Raw genomic sequence first — 14,509 nt, forward strand, 5'->3', positions numbered from 1 at the left:
CCAGCCTGGGCGACAGAGCAAGACTCCGTCTGAGGGAAAAAAAAAAAAGCACTTTGGAAAACATGTGGAGCAAAAGCAATCACTAAAGTTAGATTCAGACCACTATCCGTTTGCATGTTTATTATATTTAATTATAATCATTGCATAATTTTTTCTCAGTGAGACTTAGCCCCTATTGTACAGGAGCATTATTTTACTATTTCTGTCTTCTTAGTGCCTTTATATATGTATTATCCACCACACAAGGGACATTTAATAAATATCAAGGAGGTGGTATTCATTTGGAATATATACGTTGTGAAACATAATGAATGACACAAGGTCACAGCCTATGCTAAGGCTATTCACGCTTCTTTAAAGAATGTACTTTTCAAAGTCTGTCAGCTCTACAAGGTAGGGCTTTATTGGAGTTTAAAATGTATACCTTTTAAAATCAAAGGAATACAATTTAAAAGCAAAATGATACATTCCTTTGATATTAGAATATCATGGATGCAAGCAGAGAAATAAGTGCTATCATACAATGCTTGTGATAGGTAAAACTGAGGTAGTTTGGAAATACATACTAAAAATCTTTAAATATGTTTACTCTTTGATGCAGAAATTTTGCTTCTAGTTCTTCATTCTATGGAAAAGTAATGATCTTCAATTATGCATAGAGGGTTAAACTGAGTGCTGTTTACTATAGATAAACATGTCTAATACTAGGAAATAAGTGAATTATTTAATTCAATAGAATAATATGCAGTCATAAAAACCATGGTATTCAAATATATTGGCATATAAAGGGATTTAGGAGACATACTGTAAAAACCAGAAAACAGAGCTGTAAACTACAGAATATCTTTCAAAAACATTTTTATGTAGTAATAGTCACATAATGAAATTAACATTTTAAAAGTGAATAGTTTAGTGACTATTTAGTACGTTCACATTATTGGGCTACTGCCACCTCTGTCTAGTTCCAAAACTAGATTTTCATCATTCCATAAGGATGTTTGCGCCCATTACCTTCTCTTCCAGCCCTTGGTAAATACCAATCTGTGTTCCACTCTATGAATCTACCCATTCTGATATTTTATATGCATGGTATCATACAATATATGACCTTTTGTCTCTGGCTTCTTTCATTTAATGCTTTGGAGTTTCGTCCACCTTGTAGGGGTCCTTAATTCCTTTTCATGGCTAAAAATATTTCATTGCATATATATATCCCACATTTTGCTTCTCTGTTCATCAATAAATGGACATTTGGGTTGTTTCTACCCTTTGGTTATCAGGAATAGTAGTGGTATAAAAGGGTGTACTGCAGAATATCATTTTAATGATACAAGTATTAGCAGCCATTATTTTTGCGTGGACGGATTACAGGTGAATTATTTTATGCTATTTAGAACATTGGGCTTTGGAATTAATCAGAACAGATTCCATTTCCTCACGTGTAAAGTGAGGAAAACAAAACCTACGTAACTGAATGATCATGAAGAGTAAATAAATACGTATATGTAAAGCATTTAGAAATGTGTGGTTGGGGGGAGCACATGGTAAGGACTGAATGTGTAGTATTTAAAAAAAAAACTTTAAAACATCTTGTTTTTTTTTTAATTAGCGTTAAAGTCTTTTTTTTTTTTTTTTTTTTTGCTAATGTACTTGTATGCTACACAATTAAGATGCATGGTTCCCTTCGCTGATGGTCATTTGGCCTAGTGCCAAAAGCTGCTGGATTGTTTGATCTGATGACATCCGTTTGACTAAGTATAGTTCTACACTGTAACTCTCCCTCCAAGTTTCAATTAAAATAATGTTCCAAGCAGCGTATTCTCCAGCCCCTCTGCCACAGCTCCTTTTCCATTCTAGTTTTTGTTTCAGCATCACTTTCTATGTTGCAGACGCCAACTACCCAGGTTTTACATTTTAGGAACTGCATGACAGGGACAGGTGAAGGGCACAGGCTCTCTCATACACTGCTAGCAAAATACATTACGATCAGGTTTAACCAAACACATAAAATTTCTCCCACAATGTCCCTCTTTTTACTCCCCAGAAAATCTCATTGTAAACTCAAACTTTGCCAAATATGCTCATCTTGAACTCAGCAGAAGGGTTTTCCGTCGGGAGCCAGCCGGGCTGCGGGAGGCGCCCTCCTGCCACCCCTCCAGCCCCACCCCTGGTGTGGGAAGCCCGAGTTCGCGCCCGCAGTCCCCGCAATCCCTGGGCCGCCCCAGCGCGGGAGTTTCGAGGGGAGCCGGGGAAGAGCTGCGGCGTCACGTGGGGGGCCACCCGGGGACAGACGCCTGGGGCTGAGTCGCCCGGCGAAGCCACCGCAAAGGGGCCGCAACCCCCAGAGCTCGACCCTAGGCGTTCACGAAGGCCTCACGGAGAGGGGGAGCCCGCCCGCCCGTCCGCGCCCGCACAGGTGTTTGGGTGGCGGCGCCCGGCCCCGCCGGCGGACCCGCGAGAGGCGGGCGGGGGCGCGCCTGTACGCCGGGGCCGGGGGCGGCGGGGGAGGTTCCCGCGAGGTGGTTCTCGGGCTCCTCCTCGGCGCCTCAGGTTTCCTCTCTCCGCCAGCCGGCTGCTGGCTGCGGCGCCGCCTCTCTTTACTCCCTCCTCCCTCCTCCCGCCGCCCCTCTTCCCCGCGGTTGGGCCCACTCTGCGGCCTCTGCCCGCCTCGCCCTCGCCCGGGCCTCCTCCCGCTTTCTCTCTCCGCTTCCCCTGGAGCCTCCGAGGAGTCCAAAGCCGCGGGGCGCCCGGGAAGATGGCGGCGGCGGCGGGAGACGGCGGCGGGGAGGGGGGCGCGGGCCTGGGCAGCGCGGCGGGGCCGGGGCCGGGGCCGGGGCCCGGACTGCGCGGGCAGGGCCCCTCAGCCGAAGCGCACGAGGGCGCCCCGGACCCGGCGCCCGCCGCGCTCCCCCCTGAGGAGGTCGCCGCACGGCTGCAGCGGATGCGGCGGGAGCTGAGCAACCGCAGGAAAATCCTGGTGAAAAACCTGCCCCAGGACAGTAACTGCCAGGTACGGGGACGGTGCTGGGGGCGACGCGTCCCGGGGGGCGGCGGGGCGGCGCTCCGTGTCCAGGCTGGGATAAGGGGCGCCTCAGAGCGGTCCTGGGGAGTGGTCGGCTCCCTCGGTTTGACGGAACTCTTGGGGTTTCTAGCCTGCAGACGCCCTGCCAGGGAGGGGGGCAGATTGGGAAACTGAGGCTCTGAGAGGCGAAGCGGCTTCTCCAAGGTCACGGGAATCAGGGGCTGCTGCCTCCAAGTTCGGCCCGCTCTTTCCTTCTCCTACGGCCCGTAGAGGAGTAGGAGGAGAAGGAGAGTGGAGGTGAGTTGTGGAGCACACATTTTACTGGGGGTGGGTAGTGGGGGCGGAACCTTCGGGACCACTTTGACAGGAGCGGGGGCTCCCGCGTAGAGTCCCCGGGGCTCGGAAGTGCCATAGGGGGGCAGGGGCACGAGAGAGCTGGGAGTGAGTTTCGCTGCTGTTGCAGCAGCACTTGACCAAGTTTCTATGAAACAACTCAGTCTCCTCAGTTTGCTAAGGCCCCAGAATAGAGTTATTGCTGCGCGCCTTGGAGCCTTGAAGCCGCCTCCTGCTATGCCAAGTACAGTACTGGAGGATTTGTTCCTCAGTAACTTGGATGAGATTTAAAGATAGCGACTCTGTGTCTTTAATCCAGATTAACTGTTGCTTTTAAGATTAGAAACTCTGCATCTATTTAACTTTTTTTTTCTTTCCTGATTTCAAAAGCTGCATGCGCATTATAGGAAAGCTAGGAAAGACAGAGAAGCACAAAGGGGAAACACAGAAATTACCCATATTTCTGATACCTAAAGATAACCATTGTTATCCTGGGATGTTGTCCTTTTCTCTTTTCCTATGCATATATATTTTTATTTTACCAAAAACATGAAATCATTTCTTTGATTCTTCAGGATTTCTTTGCTGTCTGGATGTTCACACATGTTTCACATATAACCTGAATTTATATATTGCACTGTGTGTGGTGGGCTATCCTGGTAGTTGCGGATTTGGGCTAACTTGTGTAGTTCCTCCTGTAACCGGATGCATGAAATTGCAAGAGGGCTGGCTATTGACAATTGCATGGCAGTTCTTCCATGTGACTTATAAAATAATGCGACTAATGCCCCATTACTATGTAATGAGACCTTACTTAGCCCTTCACAATAAATATGAACATATAACCTTATAACCCGTAGGCATGAGGGGGTATTTTGTTTCAAAATGCAATGTCTGTCAATATTGTTTATCTCATCTGTCTTTCAACTCTTTCCATTCCGCCATGGTCCACTTCCCATCTGTCAGGTAATGTTTTGTGATACTACCTGTTAAGGACACCTGCAGTGGACTGATTTCTTGGAAGCAGCCTCCCCTGCCTATACAAATAGAGGACTGCAAGGGAGCTCAGGAAGGAGGAGGCTTGGAAGAAGCAGATGGCATTTTTTAAAAAAACAAATTTAAAAAATAGCAGCTCTTTGTATAGACAGTCTAGGAGAAGAGAAATAGAGAAGTATCTCAATGTCTTTGTAGAATGTCAGCTGTTTTGGTTATCACAATTCCTTGCATTAATTCTAAAAATATTTAGACCCCAAATTCAAGACGTTCTGTCTATTCTTGCTTTGCTGTTGGTATCTTTCTCATTTCCCTTCGCAATAGACATGAAAAATATACCAAAGGGTCTAATAAAAGGAACAGTTTTAATTAGTGATAGAGGCTTTCTGATAATTACGCTGGGATTTGTATTTTTCAGATTTCATCTACTTTTTCTTAAACTAATATTTTCATGAATATGTTCTGCATGATTTTTTTTGGTATTTTGTGTTTTAACAATTTCCCTTAATTATAATGTCTGCTTTTTCTTATGACTGTGTTTTACTGTCAACTTACTAATGAAAGTTTAACTTTATTTTATTTTGTGTCTTTTTGCCAGTAAGGCCTACATAAAATCACCTGTGCTAAAACTACGTATTTACCCTTATGAAATCATTAATAGGGTTTTTGTTCAATCATTAAGTAATCAGATATTTTTGAAATACTAAGTTCTTGTTCTTTTCCAGAAGAGTCTGTGTTTATTCATTCATTTCTTTCTTTTTTTCTTTTTTCTGAGACGTAGTCTCACTCTGTCACCCAGGCTGGAGTGCAGTGGTGCGACCTCAGCTCACTGCAACCTCTGCCTCCCAGGTTCAAGTGATTCTCCCTGCCTCAGCCTCCCAAGTAGCTGGGATTACGTAAGCCTGCCACCGTGCCTGGCTAATTTTTATATTTTTTAGTAGAGATGTGGTTTCGCCATGTTGGCCAGGCTGGTCTTGAACTCCTGACCTCAGGTGATCCGCCCGCCTCGGCCTCCCAAAGTGCTGAGATTACAGGTGTGAGCCACTGCGCCTGGCCTCATTTCTTTATTTTAGAATATCACTTTAAGGATCAAAGACATTCATAACTCTAGTTCTCAAACTGTATTTATGTTTCTAGAAAATACTGATTAATAACTTACTAGTAGAAACCCAATAATTTCTTCTTACCCTTTGAAATATATGGGTGTTTTCTTTATTAAATGTAGTTTTCATAAATCTCAAATTTTGTTTTATTTTTTGTATAGCAGATTTATAATAATAGCATCCCACAACTTTATAGTTCCTATAATTAAAAGGCACACTGAAAGTATTATTTTTAACTGGAAGCTTTTAGAGGTATGTTTATCAAATACCTTATAGAAGTACTGGCTCTAAAACAACTGAACACCTTTATATTAAGTTCTCAAAAGCTTTCTCACTGAGTAATTACTGTGCATTCAGTCAAGCCCTGTCTGGTCTGCCTAAGCTTTCTGGAATCTTCTTGGCCCTCTTTGTTTTCACAGCCTCAGCTCTGGTTCAAGTCCTTTTCATCTCTTGTTCAAGAGAACTCTTGTTCTCTTGTTACAACTTTTCAGTTTGTCACCTACCTTCATTACTGTCCTGTTTCTTACATTTTAGCTCCTTCTGCATGCTGCTTCCCTTGAGGGATACTCCCGAAGCACAAATCTGATCATGTCACTCTCCTGCTCATAAAAAAACTTCTCCTCAAATTGTCCTTAACAGTAAAGAACAGTGAATCTGAATTAGACTGTTGCAAGACTGAAATTGCTTTGAAGTTTTGTATTCTGTCTGAAAATTTTATATTAATTTTATGTTCTATTAGTAACATTGAATTTAACATAAAAACAGCATTTAACTCCCAAATTTTTTTCATAAACTTGACATGGAAAATGTACTATATTTGACTTTTGTTTTTCCATATTTCTGTATTACCGTGGAGTACTCAGATCTCAGTTTGAAAAGCATGAAACGATAGGACAGCAGTTTAAGATTTTTAGGCTTTTTGTGACTTGGCCCCTGCCTACATTTCCAGTCTCATTCCTTTTTAGTTTTTATTTATTTTTTTTGAGACAGAGACTTGCTCTGCCACCTGGACTGGAGTGCAGTGGAATGATCACTGCTCACTGCAGCCTTGACCTTCCAGGCTGAAGTGATTCTCCCACCTCAGCCTCTCAAGTAGCTGGACTACAGGCATATGCCACCATGCCTGGCTAATTTTTTAAAAATTTTTTGTGGAGACATGGTCTCTCTATGTTGCCTAGGCTGGTCTTGACCTCTTGGACTCAAGTGATCTTCCTGTGTTTGCCTCCCAAAGTGCTGGGACCACAGGTGTGAGCCACTGCACCTAGCTATCAGTCTCGTTTCTGATTAGTCCCGCATTGGATTCTGTTCGTTTCTGATTAGTCTTGCATTGCATTTTTTGTTTGTTTGTTTGTTTGTTTTTTGAGATAGATTCTCGCTCTGTCACCCAGGCTGCAGTGCAGTGGTGTGATCTCGGCTCACTGCAACCTCCGCCTCCTGTATTCAAGCAATTCTTCTGCCTTAGCCTCCAAAGTAGCTGGGATTACAGGTGTGTGCACCACGTGTGGCTAATTTTTGTACTTTTAGTAGAGATGGGGTTTCACCATGTTGGCCAGGCTGATCTCGAATGCCTGATCTCAGGTGATCCGCCTGCCTCAGCCTCCCAAAGTGCTGGGATTACAGGCGTGAGCCACCACGCCCAGCCACTCCTGCGTTGGATTCTGTTCCACCTTTATCAAACTACCTAGATCCCCAAGTACCTCATGCCACTGTGATTTGAATATTTATACTTATGTCTTTGTTAGTGTTTTGGAATGTATTTATAGTGAGTAATTTATACTGAATAATATAATTATTTTTAATGAATCATTTATAGTCAATAGTGATGTTGCAAACACTGGTTCCTATTCATAGCCATTGTATATGTGTGTGTCTGGTCTTTTGCAACTGAATTTAGAATTTTGATTAGTTAAGGTAATGTTTTAATATTTTTTCTAATATATGTGTTATTGTATTTCTGTAAATTGTATTATGGTTAACCTGGTTCTGTTTCAATATCGTTGTCATTGGGATTTCAAAATGGAGAAAACAGGGGCATTTGCTTCTTAGACTGTTTGTGTTCCCTTAGGTTTTTTTTCTTACAGGTCTTATGTGTGTGCATGTGTTTTGTTTTTGTCATATTGTTTACCCTAAAATCTGGAAGAGATTCTGTTGTGTAATTAGAAGACGATGTGAAGTGCTTAGGGCCAACATTCAGGATCAGTAATAGAGGAAGCAAAACATTCTATTGTCTCACTTTGGATATTATAAACTTACATTTCAAAGTACTCTAATTTGATAGTTAATTTGAGAAGCTTGATGGTGAATTCACAGATATCCATTTGAAATCATAATATTACCAAATAAGCACTTTTTAGAATCACAAACCACCAAATGTAAGAAACTCTAGTTAATCTTTTTTCGTAATTAATTTTTTTTCTGCTCTTTCTTTTTCTTTTCTTTTCTTTTTTTTTTTTTTTTTTTTAACGAGACAGAGCAAGATCACTCTGTCTCCGAGGATGGAGTGCAGTGGTGCGATCCTAGCTCACTGCCGCCTTAACTCCTGGGCTCAAGTGATCCTCCCATCTCAGCCATCTGAGATGTTGGGACCATAGGCATGCACCACTGTATCCAGCTAATGTTTTTTAATTTTTTGTAGAGACACAGTCTCTCTATGTTGCCCAGGCTGGTCATAATCTTATTTTTAAAAACTAAGTATTCCTGTTTGTTTTTTACATCAGTATAAGAACAATAGAATTATCTTACATATTTTATGTCCTTTAACTGTGGGATTTAAAAATGTACTTTGTTTTCTCTAACAATATATTTGGTAATTATTACCTCTTTTAAAAATAGGGCTATTATTCTCTACTTTTTTCCTGACAATATTGGGGTGTTTTCGTTTTGAAATTATTCTTTCTTTAAAATAAAAATGCCATTGCTTACCTCCAAAAGTTACTTTTCTTAGTGTATACTATGCAAAAATTATCTATTATATTTTCTTTTCTAATGTAATTAAACATAATTGAATTATGGGTTCTACTTCTTTTTCATGTGTTTTGTTATCCTATTCTCAATGTAACAAGAACACTGAAAGCTGTTAGGGAAATGTACTTCTAGATTTCTGGGACACCACTGCCTCCTTGAGTTTCTAGTTTTGGAAGAAATTCTTGAAAAGTGTTTCAGAAATGCTGTTCTCTGCTATGAAAACACATTCAAGAAGAGGAGGAATACTTTGTGGTTAGCATCAAAATGCTGTGTTAACAGCCATTCCAAAGAAATCTCATGTCATCTATAGGTCATTTCCCAGTTAATGACTGGGAAATTCTTTTTTGAACTTGTGACATATTTTCACATAGAATATGGTAGATAGTATTTAGTTTTCAGGTTAGCATGTTAGCCTCTATTTAAGTTATGATTGTTTATTTAAGTTATGATTGTAAGATTACACTAAGTAGTACGACAACATCTAACAAAGCTCCAGATTTAAATGAAGTCAACTCTGATCAAAGGCTGTTACTGCAAAACGGGTTCCTATTACTGACTACCTGAGTTTTGTCTCTTGATTCTTCTCTTTGCACTTATTCTTCTTTCCTTGTGGACAAAAAGGTTTTGTTTTTTGTTTTTAGATACGGGGTGTTGCTATGTTGCCCAGGCTGGAGTGCAGTGGCTATTCACATATTCACAGGCACAATCATAGCGCACTGCACTGTGGCCTCAAGCTCCTGGCCTCAGATCCTGTGCTACCAAGCGCAGCCTTGATTTTTTAAAAATGTTTACTTTATTTTCTAATTTATTTTTTATTTTGAATTTAATTTAGTTTTTTAAAAAGCTTTATGCTTAGCTTTCCTTGCTCAGCTAAAACAGGCAAACCAAGGAATATTAAAATGTAAATAAAATTCATAAATTTTTAAATCCTAAAATTGCTTATCATGTATCTCAGCTGTTTGTATTTTGTTTGCCTAATTACATAATTGCCTGACTCTAAGAGGATAGTATGAACTGAGAGGGGTAATAAGTGAGAAGTCGGAAGATCAGATCACTAGAACATTTGCCTATGCAGTACTGTATATTTTGGCTGATGATTATGTGCAGGATAGCCCTTGGTTGTTGTGCTGAATAGCTTCCATTTGCTATTCCAGATCTATTCTCCACCCTTCTCACCCCCTCCTTATCCAGGGAGGCTAACCTGTACTGTAGATTGCACCAACAAGGCTCTCTTATCCTCTGTTTTGTGGTTGCACTTGGCCAGAGCCACTTGTGGGGGATCAGAGGATTGAGGAGAGCAAGAGTGGAGCATTTATTGACCCAGCATTTATTCACAGGTGACTGTGGGTTGGCTGCCTCCTCTTTAAAGGTGGGTTTCTATCCAGTGGCTCTCTCCATACAGCCCAGCTCTCCTGGTTATCATAACCATTCTTCTTGTCTCCTTGGGCCCAGGAGGAGTACAAGAATGTTGCTAGCCTAAGATTTCTTCAAATCTTTGTAGATAGTCTCTTTTAAAAGTTCTCCCCAATTAGTTTCCGAGCATATCTTCTGTTACTTGCTGGGGCCCTGATTCTGTTGCCTACTCAGTCGCTTTTCTTCCTCTTGCCTATCCTAGTCGCACCCAGATTTCCCCTTGAAGACCTACCTCTTTTTTAGCAACTGTATGATTTGAGTGGGTTTAATCTCTATCCCCATCTGTAGGGGTGACATAAACGAAAGAACACAGTTCTTCCCTTTCCCTAGAGGGATTGGTTAAAAGATGGGCAATAACCCGGACCGAAGCCCATCAGTCCATGATAGTCCCTTGGTCATGGTGATTATTTCAGCCTGGCTTAGCAGAGAAACTTAGGACTTGTGTTTGGTTGTTAAAGTAAGTGAATCTCTTTCTCTCCACTGAATATGAATGCAGAGACATATGACTCTGGCTGCAGCTGACAGACATTAAGGGAGCAGACACACAAAGGAGGACTGACCTGGTGGGGAAAATGTAGAGAAGCTGAGCTGGAGCCCTGATCGAACTATATCTGAAACTTAACCTACCTCTGGACTTCATATATATGCAAGCCACTAAATCCCTTTTATTGTTTCACTTATTTCAAGTTGGATCTTTTGTTACTACCAACCAATAGTATCCCAAATTAACAGGCTGGAGTGCAGTGGCAGAATCATGCCTCACTGCAGCATCGACCTTCCTCCCTTAAGCAATCCTTCCACCTCAGTTTCCTGAGTGTCTGGGACCGCAGATGCGTGTTACCATGCTGGCTAGTATTTTGTATTTTTTTCTAGAGAGGGGATTTTGCCATGTTGCTCAGGCTGGTCTCAAACTCCTAGGCTCAACCAATCTGCCCTGCTTGGCCTCCCAAACTGTTGGGATTATAGGTGTAAGCCACCGTGTTTGGCTTTTTTTTAAAAAAATATTTTTTGTTTCAAACAAATCCCCACAAATAAGTTATCCTACCCCATCTTCAGACAACTTTCTTTGTTATAAAGGTCTTATTTATATTTAATATATAAAATTTATTCACTTGAAGTCTTGATCCAATGTCTACCCTCTGGCAACATAGAGAATTTACAGTATTCTCCCTTTTAACTGATAACTTAAATTCCTTCAAATGAGTAGTTTTTAGGACATGATTCCAAGTTTCCTTACCATTTTGTTTATTTTTCTCTGAATACACATCATTACCACTTTGTCTTTGTGTCTTTTAAAATATGGTACCCAAAATTGAGTATGGTAGTCTAGTTGAGATCTCCCTATAATCCCCAGCCAGAACAAATTTCTCTTTCCTCTGGATGTCTATAATAATAATAACCTTTGTTTTTTCGGGTGCCTACCATGGCCAGGCACCATACTTAGAGTTGTTTTAATATTATATTTAATCCTCATTTTAAGACTGTAAGATTGGAATTTCTTATTCCCATTTTATTGATAGAGAAACAAAGATGCAAAGTTAATGTCAAACAATTTGCCCAAGATCATTCAACTAATTGGTGGTAGAGTGGAGAACTGATTCTGTTTGATTCCAAAGCTCATATCCTTATCTCCCATTGTATTATAATTCCTCTGTACGCAGCTATATTGTTAGTGTTTCAAAGGGCAAGGATCGGGTAGTGTTTACCTTTGTATCCTCAATGTGTCACCTAGAAACTGACATACTGTTTCAAGAGAAATGTAAAAGAAGCAGACTACTCCCCACCTTTTTCTAAAATGCTCTACTTCCATTGATACTTGTGACCCACAGCACACTCTCAGGATTGATTTGTTAAATAAATTTTGCAGTGTAACACTGTTAGCTTTTTTGGCAGGGAACTCTCTCCATTCACTTATAATTATTCAATCAGTCAACTGTTTATAGCTTAAGAGTCTGTTGAAAGCTATAAACCCTCTCTCCAAGAAAGTGCTAATATTCATAAGCACGCAAAATTTGCATATTATTTCAAGGGGGTATGGATCTCTTCTAACTTATCCCTGATCTCATTAGGGGATTGTAGACCCTAGGTTGAAAAGTGCTGTTGCAGGCCAACAAAATTTTAGTCATGTCTTTGGGACTTTACCTGAGTAGGGACCATTTGGGCAGATCCGAAGCTGTTGCTTCAGGAGAGTTTTCATCAGAAACTTCTGTAGGCCACATTTATGCATGGGGGTTTGAGTAGTGATCCTCTCTCTGGGCAAGAATATAAATCAGGCTCAATAATTTTCTTTTTAAACAAATCAACCATGCTACTTCATATTTGATGCAAAAGCTTATTTCTCTCTGGTCACTCAGCAGCCCACAACTGACGTTTTAGGTTCTGTGCCTTGCCCAGGGTGGATGCTCAACAAAGTAAATTTTTAAAGAGATTTTCAAGAAGTTACAATGTAATATTTCCTCCTTAACATTTATTAAGAGTCAAACATTGATGCAAAGAATGTTTCTCTTTAAAACAAATCAAGAATATTATCCATTCTGTTTAATGTTTTCACAATAAGTATTTCTTTATATCTTAGCAAGAATATAAGTTTCTCTTTTGTTAGATTTTAGGGATGCAACTCATTGTGAGCCCCTAAACTTGTCTTCTAGGTATTTGGTGCTTAATTTTTTGTTTATTTGCTACTGTTATCTTTAGGTTTGTAAACTTATTTCATACTTCCCTATGTTAAGGCATTTTCTTTGTGTGTTTGAGGCTTACTGTTACATTTTTATTTCCATGTGAATGCCAAAAATAGCATTAGATTCATTGAAATTTGTTTGAATCTGTATTTGTACATGCTTTCATTGTCTCTCTTCCTGCTACTCTCTCATGCCTCTACCGTACCCCACCCTATCTGCTCTACCCTTGGACAATTGGTTTTTATCTTTCCTCAACCCACTGCCGTGATTATCTGCTCTTAGTTCCTGGCTTGCCTTTATTTCCTGGACTTTGGATGTTCTATTACCCTACCAGTTTAACTACTTGCTTTCGATTCCAAGTAGTCTTCATTTCTCTGACTTTATGCTTCGTAGTTTTTATTTTGTTTTGTTTTTTGTAGCCAGAACTAGACTAGAAAATGATGGCAATAAACAAGAACATGTGAATCTGGGAAGTTTTACGTTTTGAAATAATCTCAGACTTCCAGAAATGTTTTAAGTATAGCGTAAAGAACGTTTTCCCCCAGAACTATTTGAGAGTGCTGACCCAATGCCCAACCACCCTGAATACTTTATTGTGTATTTCCTACAAACTAGGACAACTTCCAACATAACTACAGTGCTACCCTCAAAGTCACCCTACTGCCTCCCAATCCTCAGATGCATTTAAGTTTTGGCAGTTGTCCCATCAATGTCCTTTACAGTGAAAGGATTCAGTTCAGATCACATATTGCACTTAGTTTTTATAGAATGTCTTTCCATTTTGGTCTGTATGATGTTTCTTCATGATTAGAGTCAAGTTGTATGTCTTTAGCAGGAACATCACAAGGTGGTACATGTTTTACATTTGTCTGATAAAGTTCACTTTGATCACTTTGATTCCCTTTGATTAAAGTGGTGTCTGCCAGGCATCTCCATGTAAAGTTTTCCACTTGTAATCAATAAGGATTTTGATAGGAAATGCTTTGAGACTGTTTAAGTGTCCTATCCCCCTTCAAGCATTCAGTTTATTCATTTATTTATAACAATATAGGCTCATGGTTTCCTATATAGTTATGCTCCATTCCTATTACCATTACTTATTTTGATGTTTTGTTTTAGATTTGGACAGTGGGAGCTTCAAGTTGGCCCCTGTGTCTTCTTATTGAATAAGCTTTTTATTTTGGAGTGATTTTAGATTTGCAGAAAGAGTTGCAAAGATAGCACATAGAGTTCCCATGTATCCCTTACCCAGTTTCCCCTGATGTTACATCTTATATAACGAATGTACATCAGTCAAAACTTAGAAATCAACACTGGTATGTTATTTTAACTAAATTACAGACTCTATTTTAGATTTCATTAGTTTTTCACTATGTTCCATGATTCAGTCTGAGACGCATCATTGCACTTAGTTATCGTATCTCCTTGGTCCCCATTCTGTGACACTTTCTCAGTCTTTTCTTATCTCCTATGACCCTGACGGTTTTGTTTGGGTATCTTTTAGAATGACCCTTAATTTGGGTTTGTAGGAGGTTTTTCTCAAGATAAGATTGGGGTTATAGGTTTTGGGGAAGAATACCACAGAGGTGAAGTAGCTTCCGATGACATCATATCAGGGGGTACATGACATTCACATGACTTAGCGCTGGTGATGTTAACCTTGATCATTTGCTTAAGGGGATGTCTGCTAAGTCACTCCTCTGTAAAGATACTATTTTTCCCGTTCACTGTTCTTTGGAAATAAGACATTAATTCCAGCATACACTTAAGGGAAGGGTCCTATGTCCTTTTGACGTGTCCCCAGCATTCACTGAGTATGTCCTTTGTTTTCGACACAACAGGACATTGCATCTTGTTTTGTAGTTTCTGTGCTCCAGCCATAGAATCAGCCGTTTCATGAAGATGCCTATTTTAGACTGAATGTTTGTGTCTGTCTCCAAATTGATATGTTGAAGCCCTAACACCCAGTGTTACAGTATTTGGAGATGGGGCCACTAAGGAAG

The 14,509-nt window shown here is 40.4% G+C and overlaps 1 protein-coding gene across 3 annotated transcripts in view; it reads left to right on the forward strand.

The window, feature by feature from the left end:
* Nucleotides 1-2,656: 2,656 nt before the first annotated feature.
* Nucleotides 2,657-14,509, forward strand: part of RAVER2 (ribonucleoprotein, PTB binding 2) — an 86,102-nt gene continuing 74,249 nt past the window's right edge. For 2 of the 3 annotated variants that reach the window (XM_050757987.1, XM_050758063.1), the window contains exon 1: nt 2,657-3,010. In XM_050757987.1, the coding sequence (XP_050613944.1) occupies nt 2,756-3,010 (255 nt within the window). In that variant the 5' untranslated portion in view covers nt 2,657-2,755. The remainder of the gene's footprint in view (nt 3,011-14,509) is intronic. The other variant, XR_007719355.1, reaches the window with a different exon arrangement.

The sequence above is a fragment of the Macaca thibetana genome, chromosome 1, assembly GCF_024542745.1.
Source record: "Macaca thibetana thibetana isolate TM-01 chromosome 1, ASM2454274v1, whole genome shotgun sequence".
Classification (NCBI taxonomy): domain Eukaryota; kingdom Metazoa; phylum Chordata; class Mammalia; order Primates; family Cercopithecidae; genus Macaca; species Macaca thibetana.